At 41.7% G+C, this 11,920-nt stretch overlaps 1 protein-coding gene across 2 annotated transcripts; it reads right to left on the bottom strand.

Annotated features, from left to right (window-relative positions):
- Window positions 1-2,737: 2,737 nt before the first annotated feature.
- LOC123457409 (ribosomal protein S6 kinase delta-1-like) lies at window positions 2,738-5,682 on the bottom strand. 2 transcript variants are annotated; one of them, XM_045141334.1, is made up of 2 exons: window positions 5,464-5,483; window positions 2,738-5,282 (listed from the first exon to the last, which is right to left on the bottom strand). In XM_045141334.1, exon 2 carries the CDS (start codon window positions 5,209-5,211, stop codon window positions 3,340-3,342), a length of 1,872 nt encoding a protein of 623 aa, XP_044997269.1. In that variant the 5' UTR covers window positions 5,212-5,282; window positions 5,464-5,483; the 3' UTR covers window positions 2,738-3,339. The 2 variants fall into 2 exon arrangements, with proteins under 2 accessions (XP_044997269.1, XP_044997270.1); XM_045141335.1 differs by having other exon boundaries at window positions 2,738-5,682.
- Window positions 5,683-11,920: the final 6,238 nt, after the last annotated feature.

Genomic DNA, 11,920 nt, shown 5'->3' with positions numbered 1-11,920 from the left:
AAACACTAAAAAGCAAGACGTTATAAACCCACCTAAAAGTATTAATGCATCAGAAATGTCCTCCAGTGAGAAAGAGTTAGAGGAAATGCCTGAGAAAGAGTTCAAAATTATGATTGGAAATATGTTCAAAGAAGTCAGAGAACAAATCAAAGGAGTCAAAGAGGAACTTAAAGAGGAAATCAAAGGAATCAAAGAAGATGCAGGACACCAATTTCATGAAATAAAGAAGGCAATACAAGACATAAATAAGGAAATAGAAATAGTAAAGAAAAACCAGTCAGAATTACTAGCAATGAAGAACACAGTAAATGAAATGAAAAACTCTGTAGAAAGTCTCACCAGTTGGATGGATGAGGGAGAGGACAGAATATCTAAGCTAGAAGACCAGGTGGCAGACCTAATGCAGTCCAACAAAGAGAAAGACAAACTTATAGAAAAGTATGAGTGGGAATTTCAAGATATTCGGGACACTATGAAATGATCCAATATAAGAATTCAGGGCATAGTAGAAGGAGAAGAACTCCACTCCAGAGGCATAGTAGGCGTCTTCAACAAAATCATAGAAGAAAATTTCCCCAAAATTGGGAAAGAGGTGCCAATGCAGATACAGGAAGCCTTTAGAACCCCAGCCAGACAAAACCCAGAAAGAACCTCTCCTAGCCACATTATAATCAAACTTCCAAACACACAAACCAAAGAAAAAATATTGAAAGCAGTTAGAGAGAAAAATCAAGTTACCTACAAAAGCAAGCCCATCAGGAATACAGCAGATTATTCAACACAAACTTTTAAAGCCAGATGGGCTTGGAGTGATATATTCTAACTTCTGAAAGATAACAACTGTCAACCAAGGTTACTTTGTCCTGCAAAGTTATCCATTCAAATAAATGGAGAAATAAACACATTCCATGACAAAAGCAGGTTAAAGGAGTATTTGAAGACAATACCAGCTCTACAGAAAATACTTGATAGAATCCTCCATGCTGAAGAAAAGGAAAAGCACACATATAAGCAACCTAGAAAAAACAAGCAATACTCAAATACTAGTTAACAGAAGAGAGCGCAGGTAGAACCAGAAACACATACACACACACAAAAATTGCAAACAAAAATACACACCTTTCAATAATATCTCTTAATATCAACGGCCTCAATGCCCCAACGAAAAGACATAGATTTGCAGACTGGGTTAAAAAGCAGGATCCTATAATTTGTTGTCTCCAAGAAACTCGCCTTTCTACAAAGGATAGATATTATCTTAGGGTGAAAGGTTAGAAGATGGTGTTTCAAGCAAATGGGCCTAGAAAACAAGCAGGGCTTGCTATCCTAATATCAGACAGGGTAGACTTTAGTCCGACGTTAGTCAAGAAAGATAAGGAAGGTCACTTTATATTGATTAAGGGCACACTCCAACAGGAGGACATTACAATCCTAAACATATATGCACCTAACATGGGGGCTCCCAAATTCGTCAAACAAACACTATTAGAACTAAGGTCACAGATAACACCAAACACAGTGGTGGTGGGTGACTTTAACACCCCACTCTCATCAATTGACAGGTCATCCCGGGAAAGAATAAACAGAGAGGCATCTGGACTAAATGAGGTCATAGAAGGAATGGACTTAACAGATATATACAGGACATTTCATCCAAAGGCTGCAGAATATACATTCTTTTCAGCAGCACATGGAACATTCTCTAAAATAGACCATATATTAGGACACAAAGCAAATCTTAACAAATTCAGGAAAATTGAAATAATTCCTTGCATTCTATCTGACCACAATGGAATTAAACTACAAATCAGTAGCAAGAAAGGCTATAGAGCATACACAAAATCATGGAAACTAAACAATACACTACTAAATGATGAATGGGTCAATGAAGAAATCAAAAAGGAAATCAAAAAATTTATAGAGTCAAATGATAATGAGAATAAAACACGAAAATCTCTGGGACACAGTGAAGGCAGTTCTAAGAGGTAAATTTATAGCCTTAAGTGCCTATATTAAGAAATTAGAAAGGTCACAAGTAAACGACCTAATGCTTCACCTTAAGTCTTGGAAAAAGAAGAACAAGGCAAACCAAAAATCAGTAGACGGGAAGAAATAATAAAGATTAGGGCAGAAATTAATGAAATAGAAACAAAAAGAACAATCCAAAGAATTAATGAAACAAAGAGTTGGTTCTTTGAAAGGATAAACAAGATTGATAAACCCTTAGCAAATCTGACCAAAAGAAAGAGAGAAGAGACACAAATTAATAAAATCAGAGATGAACAAGGTAACATCACAACAGATTCCAGAGAAATTCAAAAAATCATAGGGACATACTATAAAAGCATATACTCCACAAAGTATGAAAATCTGAAAGAAATGGATGATTTCTTGATCTATATGACCTACCCAAATTAAATCAAAATGAGATTAATCACTTAAATAGACCTCTAACAAACATGGAGATCCGAACAGTTATCAATAATCTCCCAACTAAAAAAAGCCCAGGCCGGGACGGATTCACTGCTGAATTTTACCAGACTTTTAAGGAAGAGCTAACACCATTGCTTCTTTTTTTTTTTTTTTTAATTTTACCAATTTATTTTTTCATGATTTCTTAGTCCTTGTAAAGCTGACAATTTGGGGGGAATAAATACCCCTTCCCTTTTTCATCGCATGTGTGTGAACAGGAGTGCAAAAGAAAACTTGAGAGAAGTAGCCAAAGGTGGAGAGCGGCCAACAAAGGCAGGGCGGGAAGAAGGGCGGCCAAGCCGCGGTAGCAGTGGCCCGCGGTTACAGGAGGCAGCACGGCGTGCTCTCCCACACCACCGGGGTCCCATTCAAAAGTGCTCGTGGCGTGGGTTCCTTCCAAGCATTCTGTACTTCTCTTTTTGCCGACCTGTAGGTGACACTGTTCACAAATCACTTTAAGTGTTATTTGGCAAACAATAAAGTGATCATATCAACCAGCCTGGGTTAGCAGAAACATGGTTAGCTGCCTTGGAAAAGTCTTCCTCCCAAGTGGAACTTCCTTCGACACTTCCTAGCAGAGGTCATCTTGAAGGGCAGTCCTATTTCAGGTGGGTTTGCAATATACCTGTGTCCCTAGATGTAAATTCAGTCACACCTTGGTAAAGGTATAGATATAACAGCTGCTAGCAACACGAGCTAATGTCTTGTCCAGACAGTAACTGTGGACAGATCTTTTAGCCTCCTCATTCCCTCCAAAGTCCTTGTTCTCTGGCTGCGGCACACTGTAAAGGAGGCCACAACCCTTCTGCCAGAAATGCTGATTACAGGAGATCTGCGTATGTGAGCTGTTACCACGCCACGTGGTCTTCACCTTGTCAATTCTGCCCAATCCACTGGGGTGAAAAATGGATGAGATTTGATATCTTCAACTCCGGCCACTCCAGCACCCAGGCGTTCCAGGGGGTTGAACTGCAAGAGCTGTTGAATGAGTGAGCGAGCCTCTTCAGAAACACATTCTGGCATGTTCAAAGTAGTGTGTGTATTTATTCCTGCTGGATGGCACTCAACCAAAGTCTTGCCAGTGAGAAGTTCAAAGAGGACAGCGCCCAAACTCCACCAATCACAGGCTTCAGTTTCTTCTGTGATTGCTCCAACCTCTGGGGCACAGTACATTCTTGCCATGGCGTCACTGTCACAGGAATCTTCAACCTCACTCCACCTGCTAAAATACGTTAGCTGAATGTGTCCTCTATCATTCAATAAGATGTTGTTTGGGTTCAAATCGCGGCACACAATCCCCTCTCTATGCAAAGCATCAAGGGCTACTACCATCTCAGCTGCCCATCTTTGAATGCAGCCCTCTGGGATGTAAAACCTGGAGCTTAGTGCTAATTTTTTATCAAGGTCCTCAAAAATCTGATGGATTTCCTTGTCTCCTGCTACTGCTAACCCACTTTGTTCCTTCGTCTCAGAGTCTCTCTGGAATAAAGAAGCCGGAGTGCCTCTAGCCAGATCATCCATGTGACCTGTGGGCAGAAGCACTTCCTCCACGTGGGGAGTGTCCATGCTTGTGCCGTGTTCATCAGCCCCTGAGAGCCGACTAGAAATACGAAATAAGCTCTCCCCTGCATCATCTGCAGTTACTGCCATCCCCATTGCTCCAAGTCCTTGAAACTCAGGACCAGAGCTGCAGAGCAAAGATGTGCCTCCTGAGCCACTATGATCAGCAGCTGCCTGGAATAACACTCCAAGATCCTCCTGCTCATGGCGCCTCTGGATGCCACAGCACTGGGGCCCCAGAGAGTCACTCGGCTCCTCTGGGGCCTGGCATGGTTCAGGGCTCAGCCTGAGGCATAGCACGTCGGGGGCTTCCAACAGTTTACTTTCTATTCTGCCTGCAATGGTCTGTGAAAAGGTGGTGGGTCCCACTGCTGAAGCTTCTTCTGTTGCCTCCAATTCACCAGGTAGATTTACCAGAAGATCAGGCCTGCCTTCTTCAGCACCACCCACATCCTCAAACGCAGCATCTTTAAATGAAATAACTGGGACTGAGTCATCTGAGCCCCTGCTAATGGTGTCCTGAGCTTCAGATTCTCCCTTGCTTTCACTGGTATCAAAACTCCTGCAAGGGCTGTCTCCATCTTCAAGCAGAAAGAATGGCTTCAAAGGCTCTGACTTTAGACTGCACAGCTTTTCTCCCAAATCAAGCCCCAGAAGTTCACTGGCGCTGTCCTTACTGTCTATCCTAAAGAATTCCATGGGACTGTTTTTCGACCGAGTAAGGGAATCAGAGGTTCCTAGACAACGAACTGCTTCTGGGTCATCTCCGGGAAAGAATTTCACTTGTGTGCTAAGGCTGTCACTGTCAGCAGCAAGGGCTATTGGGAAATGCTCAACAACTCCAGGACCAACATCACCCCCTTCAGGCTTCATGAATGGCTCTTCATTCAAGGACCCTGGGTCGATCTTTTCCCGCCCATATTCATTGCATAGTGTTAAATAGCTAGTGGTGCACTCCTCTTCAGAGCTGGAGCCAGAGTCAGGCCATCTTGGAAAGCTGTCTTGGCCTTCATCCTCCTGGTTGCTGTCCTCTTGAGAACTTGAAGTGAGGCTAGTCTTCAAAGGTAGAACTCTGGGCACGCTCCCTCCATCGCTCCCTCTGGATTCAGAACCACTGCCATCCTGAGGCCCACAAGATGGCTGTGGGGGAGCAACGTTACCAGGTGCGGACTTCTTCATTTCCTTGATGTCAAAGCTTTCTTCAGAACATCTGTTTAGGAATTTACTGATATAGGACCAGAGTTTGCCACCTTCGGCCAGCTGCAGCACGAGGAACACCGACTCCTCGGAGATGATGTACTTGTGCAGACACACCATGTTGGGCACGCAGCGGGGGATGATGGTCTTCCGGCTCCTGCTGAACTCACTGCTTCTCCTTAGACGTTTTAAAATGAATGTCTGTTCTGTCCTTGTGTCCATTACAAGTAAAACCTTGTCAATCACCCCAAGGACTCTGAAGGCCTTCAGCACCTCGGCAGGGCTCCTTAGGTTCCAAGAGGGCCTTGAACTTAGTGATCCTAGAGGCTGAGATGCGTCCTCAGGCTGAGGCTTGCAATGGAGGCTGGAGACGCTTTCTGCGCGCATGAGATACTCTGCTGTCCATCTCTTCACAGCCTCTCGGCGAGTGGGGCTTGACTCTCCTTGAAAAAGTCTTCCAGCTGTTTACTGTTGTACAGAGCAGGGACATTGGCAGAGAATTGTAGCAGGTCTTCGGCACACTGTCTTCTCTCTTCAATGACAGTTTTGTCAAAGCGGCCAAAAACTATTCCTTTAGCAAATGGAGGAAACAATTCTGAATGTCGGAATGAGTGTCTGTGAATCTGCCATAGTTCTCTGTGCAGCTTCTTAAAATCACTATACCTCTTCCATACAATTATTTCCTGGACATCTTCTGGATTTCATCGTGAAACCACCCGGGCGGTGACCTTGTACACCGTGTGTCCCCGGGGGTGGCGCCGGGGCTCAGTGACCGTGTAGAAGCGGGCCAGGTCGGCGCTCCATCCCCGCGGGGAGCTCATCCTCCCCGGCGCTGCGCACACCGCCCCTCTGCCGGCCGGGCAGCCGCCGACCGCCACCACCATTGCTTCTTAAGCTTTTCCAGGAAACAGAAAAAGAAGGAATTCTATCAAACTCCTTCTATGAGGCCAGCATCACCCTGATACCAAAACTAGGCAAAGATAGAACAAAAAAAGAAAATTACAGACCAATCTCCCTCATGAACATAGATGCAAAAATTCTCAACAAAATATTGGCAAACAGATTACAAGAATATATCAAAAAGATCATTCACCCTGACCAAGTAGGCTTTATCCAAGAGATGCAGAGATGGTTCAACATACGCAAATCTATAAATGTAATACATTACAAAAACGGGTTGAAGGACAAAAATCACATGATCATCTCATTAGACGCAGAGAAAGCATTTGACAAAATCCAACATCTCTTCATGATAAAAGTCCTACAGGGACTGGGAATAGAAGGAACATATCTCAATATAACAAAGGCTATTTATGACAAGCCTACAGCCAACATATTACTAAATGGGGAAAAACTGGAAGCTTTTCCACTAAAATCAAGAACAAGACAAGAGTGTCCACTGTCCCCACTTTCATTTAATATAGTTTTGGAAGTCTTAGCCATAGCAATAAGGCAAGAGACACACATAAAAGGGATACAAATTGGAAAGGAAGAGATCAAGTTATCATTATTTGCAGATGACATGATTCTATACATAAAGGACCCTAAAGACTCTACTAGCAAGCAGTTAGAGCTGATAAAAACCTACAGCAATGTAGCAGGATACAAAATAAATACACAGAAATCAGTAGCCTTCATATATGCTACCAACAAACACACAGAGGATGAAATCAGAGAATCACTCCCATTCACAATTGCATCAAAAAAAATAAAATACCTTGGAATAAACCTAACCAAGGAAGTAAAGAATCTATACAATGAGAACTTTAAAGCACTCAAGCGAGAAATTGCAGAAGACACTAGAAAGTGGAGAAACATCCCTTGTTCCTGGATTGGAAGAATCAATATTGTGAAAATGGCAATCTTACCTAAAGCAATCTACACATTTAATGCAATCCCTATCAAAATTCCAAAGGCTTTCTTCATGGAAATAGAAAAAACAATCCAAAAATTCATTTGGAATCACAAAAAACCTCGAATATCTAAAATAATACTGAGCAACAAAAAAGAGGCTGGTGGTATCACCATACCTGATTTTAACCTATACTACAGAGCCATAGTAACAAAAACAGCATGGTACTGGCACAAAAACAGACATGTAGATCAGTGGAACAGAATAGAGGACCCAGATGTAAGCCCAAGTAGCTATAGCCACCTGATATTCGATAAAAATGCCAAAAATACTCATTGGAGAAGAGACAGCCTCTTCAGCAAATCGTGTTTTGAAAACTGGATATATATCTGCAGAAGGATGAAAATAGATTCTTCTGTCTCGCCATGCACAAGAATTAAGTCCAAATGGATTAAAGACCTTAACATCAGACCGGAAACTCTGAAACTGCTAGAGGAAAAAGTAGGGGAAACCCTTCAACATATTGGTCTTGGCAAAGACTTTCTGAATACAACCCCAATTGCTCAGGCAATAAAACCACAGATTAATCACTGGGACCTAATGAAATTACAAAGGTTTTGCACTGCAAAGGACACAGTGAAAAAGGCAAAGAGACAACCTATAGAATGGGAAAAAATCTTCGCCAGCTATACATCTGATAATGGATTAATATCTAGGATATACAAAGAACTCAAAAAGTTAACTAATAAGGAATCAAACAAGCCAATCAAAAAATGGGATATGGAGCTAAATAGAGAGTTCTCAAAGGAAGAAATACGAATGGCATATAAGCATCTAAAAAAATGTTCTACGTCACTAGTCATCAGGGAAATGCAGATTAAAACTACATTGAGATTCCATCTCACTCCTGTCAGATTGGCCACCGTCATGAAAACAAATGATCATAAGTGTTGGCGGGGATGTGGAAAAAGAGAAACCCTTCTGCACTGCTGGTGGGAATGCAATCTGGTCCAGCCATTGTGGAAATCAGTGTGGAGGTTCCTAAAGCAGCTAGAGATTGATCTACCATATGACCCAGCTATAGCACTCCTAGGCATATATCCAAAAGACTCATCACATTTCCTTAGAAGTACGTGCTCAACCATGTTTATTTCTGCTCAATTTATAATAGCTGGGAAATGGAACCAGCCTAGATGTCCATCAACAGATGAGTGGATAATGAAGATGTGGCACATTTATACAATGGAGTTCTACTCAGCGATAAAGAAAAATGAAGTTATGAAATTTGCAGAAAAATGGATGGAGCTGGAAAGTATTATACTAAGTGAGGTAACCCAGACCCAGAAAGCCAAGCGCCACATGTTCTCTCTCATATGTGGATCCTAGCTACAGATGACTGGGCTTCTGCGTGAGAATGAAAATACTTAGTAGCAGAGTCCAGTAAGTTAAAAAGGAGACATAAAGGGTAGAGAAAGGAAGAGGGGAAGATACTTAATAGGTTGATATTGTATATATGTAAATACAATGATTGTAATGGGGAGGTAATATGATGGAGAATGGAATTTCAAATGGGAAAGTGTGGGGGTGAGGAGGGAGGGAATTACCATGGGATATATTTTATAATGGAAAATGTTAATAAAAATTTTTAAAAAAGCCAAAAAAAAAAAGAATTGTAATGCCTCATTGGCAAATTGTTCCCTTAAAAAAACAAAAATTTAAAAATATGCTGACAGAAAATGGGAAGGAGCCATTCTACATGTAGTTTAATGGGAGAAAGAGATACCACCAGTGAAGATACTCAGCAGTGGACACCGAAGCCTTATAATAGGTCAGCTAGGCCAAATGAGCCAACGGGTGCAATAGCAGCACGTCTGTCATGGTGGAAACCAACTGCCCTCCAATTGTACTGGAGGCCCACTCCATGGGAGGGAATAGATCCCTGATACTGGAAACCGAAAACAGGGGGAGTCATAAGCCCTAGGGGTGTAACATCTGCTGCTGCTGGATAAATGTATATACTATGCTTATCAAACTGCCCAGTAAGCACTTCTCTTAATATCCATACCCATATATTAATGCTACTCTCACTTTGAATAGAGAATCTGCTATTTTTTCATGGCAGTGACCTTGGGATGACTCAGAAGGTATCATGGTGCTGGAAAGAAATGACTAGAATACTGAGTAACATCTCAATCACACCTTCCAAGGGTCAGGGTTTACTGTGGAAGAGGTGGTAGAAAGAATTTAAGAGCCAAAGGAAGGGTAGTACTACTTACAATGTGCTCCCTCCAGACATAAAATGGCCTGGATATCCATGACCTCATAGTGCCTGACACTATCTGCACAAGACCATCATAAGAGGAGGAAAAGATTATGACATTAAAATAAAAGAGACTGATTGAGAAGTGGGGAGGGGATATAATGGAGAATAGAATTTCAAAGGGGAAAATGGGGGGAGGGAGGGTATTAACATGGGATATTTTTTATAATCCTAGAAATGTTAATAAATTTAAGGAGGGCTGGAGAGATGACTTAGCGGTTAAGCGCTTGCCTGTGAAGCCTACGGACCCCGGTTCGAGGCTCGGTTTCCCAGGTCCCATGTTAGCCAGAGGCACAAGGGGGCGCACGCATCCGGAGTTCATTTGCAGAGGCTGCCCATTCTCTCTCTCTCCCTATATCTGTCTTTCTCTCTGTGTCCGTCACTCTCAAATAAATAAATAAATAATTTTTAAAAAATTTAAGGAAATAAATTTATTAAATACAAAACATAGGCTACAAACATAATGGAAGAAAATGTCCACCTATTAAAATTTGACTATGAATTTAAGAGGATATATATAAATCATATGGAATCCTACATTTTGGACAAAGGAACACTCAGGTAACATACAAGATTGCTAAAAATTTTCAGGACCAGGGATGGGATACCTTCCAGTGAGTTGTTGGCCAGGGAGGTGCCTGATGCCCCCAAAATATTAGAAGCCATTGCTGAGGCCCTTGGATTCCCACCAGGAATAGATGGTAAGACCCTATTGCTGAAGACTCCATATACTTGGGCTGCAAGGCCAATGAGAAATCCTGCTGGAACTGAGGTAAAAACTTCCTCTATGTAGACCAGCTGACAGAAAGCTGGAAGAAGCCATTCTGCATGTAGTTCAATGGGAAAAAGAGAAATCACCAATGAAGATAATCAACAGTAGACACTGCAAACCTTACAACTGGCCAGCCAGGCCAAAAGAGCCAACAGGTGCAATAGTGGCACGTCTATGATGGTGGAAACCAACTGCCCTCCAATGGGACTGGACTCCCATTCCATGGGAGGGAATACAACCCTGATACTGAAAACGTAAAACAGGGGTAGTCATGAACACTCGGGGTGTAACATCTGCTGATGTCTGGATAAATGTATATACTATGCTTATCAAACTGCCCAGTATGCACTTCTCTTAATATTCATACCCTTATATTAATGCTACTCTCACTTTGGTTATAGAATCTTCTCTTTTCAGATGGCAGTGACCTTGGGACAACTCAGAAGGCATCAGGGTGATGGAAAGAAATGACTAGAGTACCAAGTAACATCTCAATCACACCTTGGAAGGTGTGATTGGGTCTAATGCGGAAGAGGTGGTGGAAAGAATGTAAGAGCCAAAGGAAGGGTAGGACTCCTTACAACGTGCTCCCTCCAGACACAAAATGGCCTGCATATCCATGGCCTCACAGTGCCTGACACTACCTGCACAAGACCATCGTAAGAGGAGGAAAAGATCATGACATCAAAATGAAAAGAGAGACTGATTGAGAAGAAAGGGGGCATGATGGAGAATGGAGTTTCAAAGGGAAAAGTGGGGGGAGAGGAGATAGTACCCTGGGGTATTTTTATAATCATGGAAGTTGTTAATAAAAATTTGGAAGAAAAAAAATTGACTATGATATGTAAAGAACTCAAAATAAAGAAATCCAAAATCAAACAATGAATATAAATGGGATATGGAACTGAACAGAAAGTTCTCAAAAGACAAAATACGAATGGACAAAAATATTTCAAAAACTATTGCACATTTTAGCCATCAGGGAAATGCAAATTTGAATGACTTTGTGGTTTAGAGAGAGTTGTAACTGATTGCGGTCTGATTCCAAATGAGGTTTACTACATGAGAGGGAATGTATCTGATAATAAACACCTATTCAAAAAAATCTATGATTTTGGGCTGGAGAGATGGCTTAGCAGTTAACACACTTGCATATGAAGCCTAGGGATTCAGGTTTGATTTTTTGTTATGCATGTAAGCCAGATGCTCATGCATCTGGAGTTTGTTTTCAGTGGATAGAGGCCCTGGCATGCCAATTCTCTCCCTTCCTCCCCCCCCCCCACTTCCCGTCTGCCTTATTCTTTCTCAAATAAATTAAATACTTTAAAAAACTATGATTTGGAAAGATACAGTCCCTGAGGAAAGCTATTAGCATGATTTGGCTAAATGAAAACATTGTACCTATCAAATTTCTCTCTAAAGATTTATCTTTGCCCATAGATTTGTGATGCTCTAAGTTAGGTTCAGATAAATTCTTTGACAGATGGTGGTGACTATTAAGAAGGCTCAAAAGTCATCAAAGTTCAAAGAAAAAATGACTGTTGGAATGGGGAGATGGCTTTGCCATTAAGGTCTTTCCTTATAAAGCCAAATACTCAGGCTCGAGACCCTGGAACCTATATAAGCCAGATGTACAAGGTAGTGTTTGCATCTGGAATGTGTTTGTAGCAGCTAGAATCCCAGGGGTGCCAATTCTCTGCTTCTCTCTCTCCCTCTCTCTCTCTCTCTCTCTTAAATAATAAGTAAA

This window comes from Jaculus jaculus, unplaced genomic scaffold, assembly GCF_020740685.1.
Source record: "Jaculus jaculus isolate mJacJac1 unplaced genomic scaffold, mJacJac1.mat.Y.cur mat_scaffold_44_1_1196519_arrow_ctg1, whole genome shotgun sequence".
Lineage (NCBI taxonomy): Eukaryota > Metazoa > Chordata > Mammalia > Rodentia > Dipodidae > Jaculus > Jaculus jaculus.
Note: the sequence above shows the minus strand (reverse complement) of the source record. Positions and strands in the feature narration are given on the sequence as shown.

Bases quoted from the DNA above. Each gene is read 5' to 3' on its own strand.
- LOC123457409 (XM_045141335.1), bottom strand. From the start codon at position 5,616: ATGCGCGCAGAAAGCGTCTCCAGCCTCCATTGCAAGCCTCAGCCTGAG.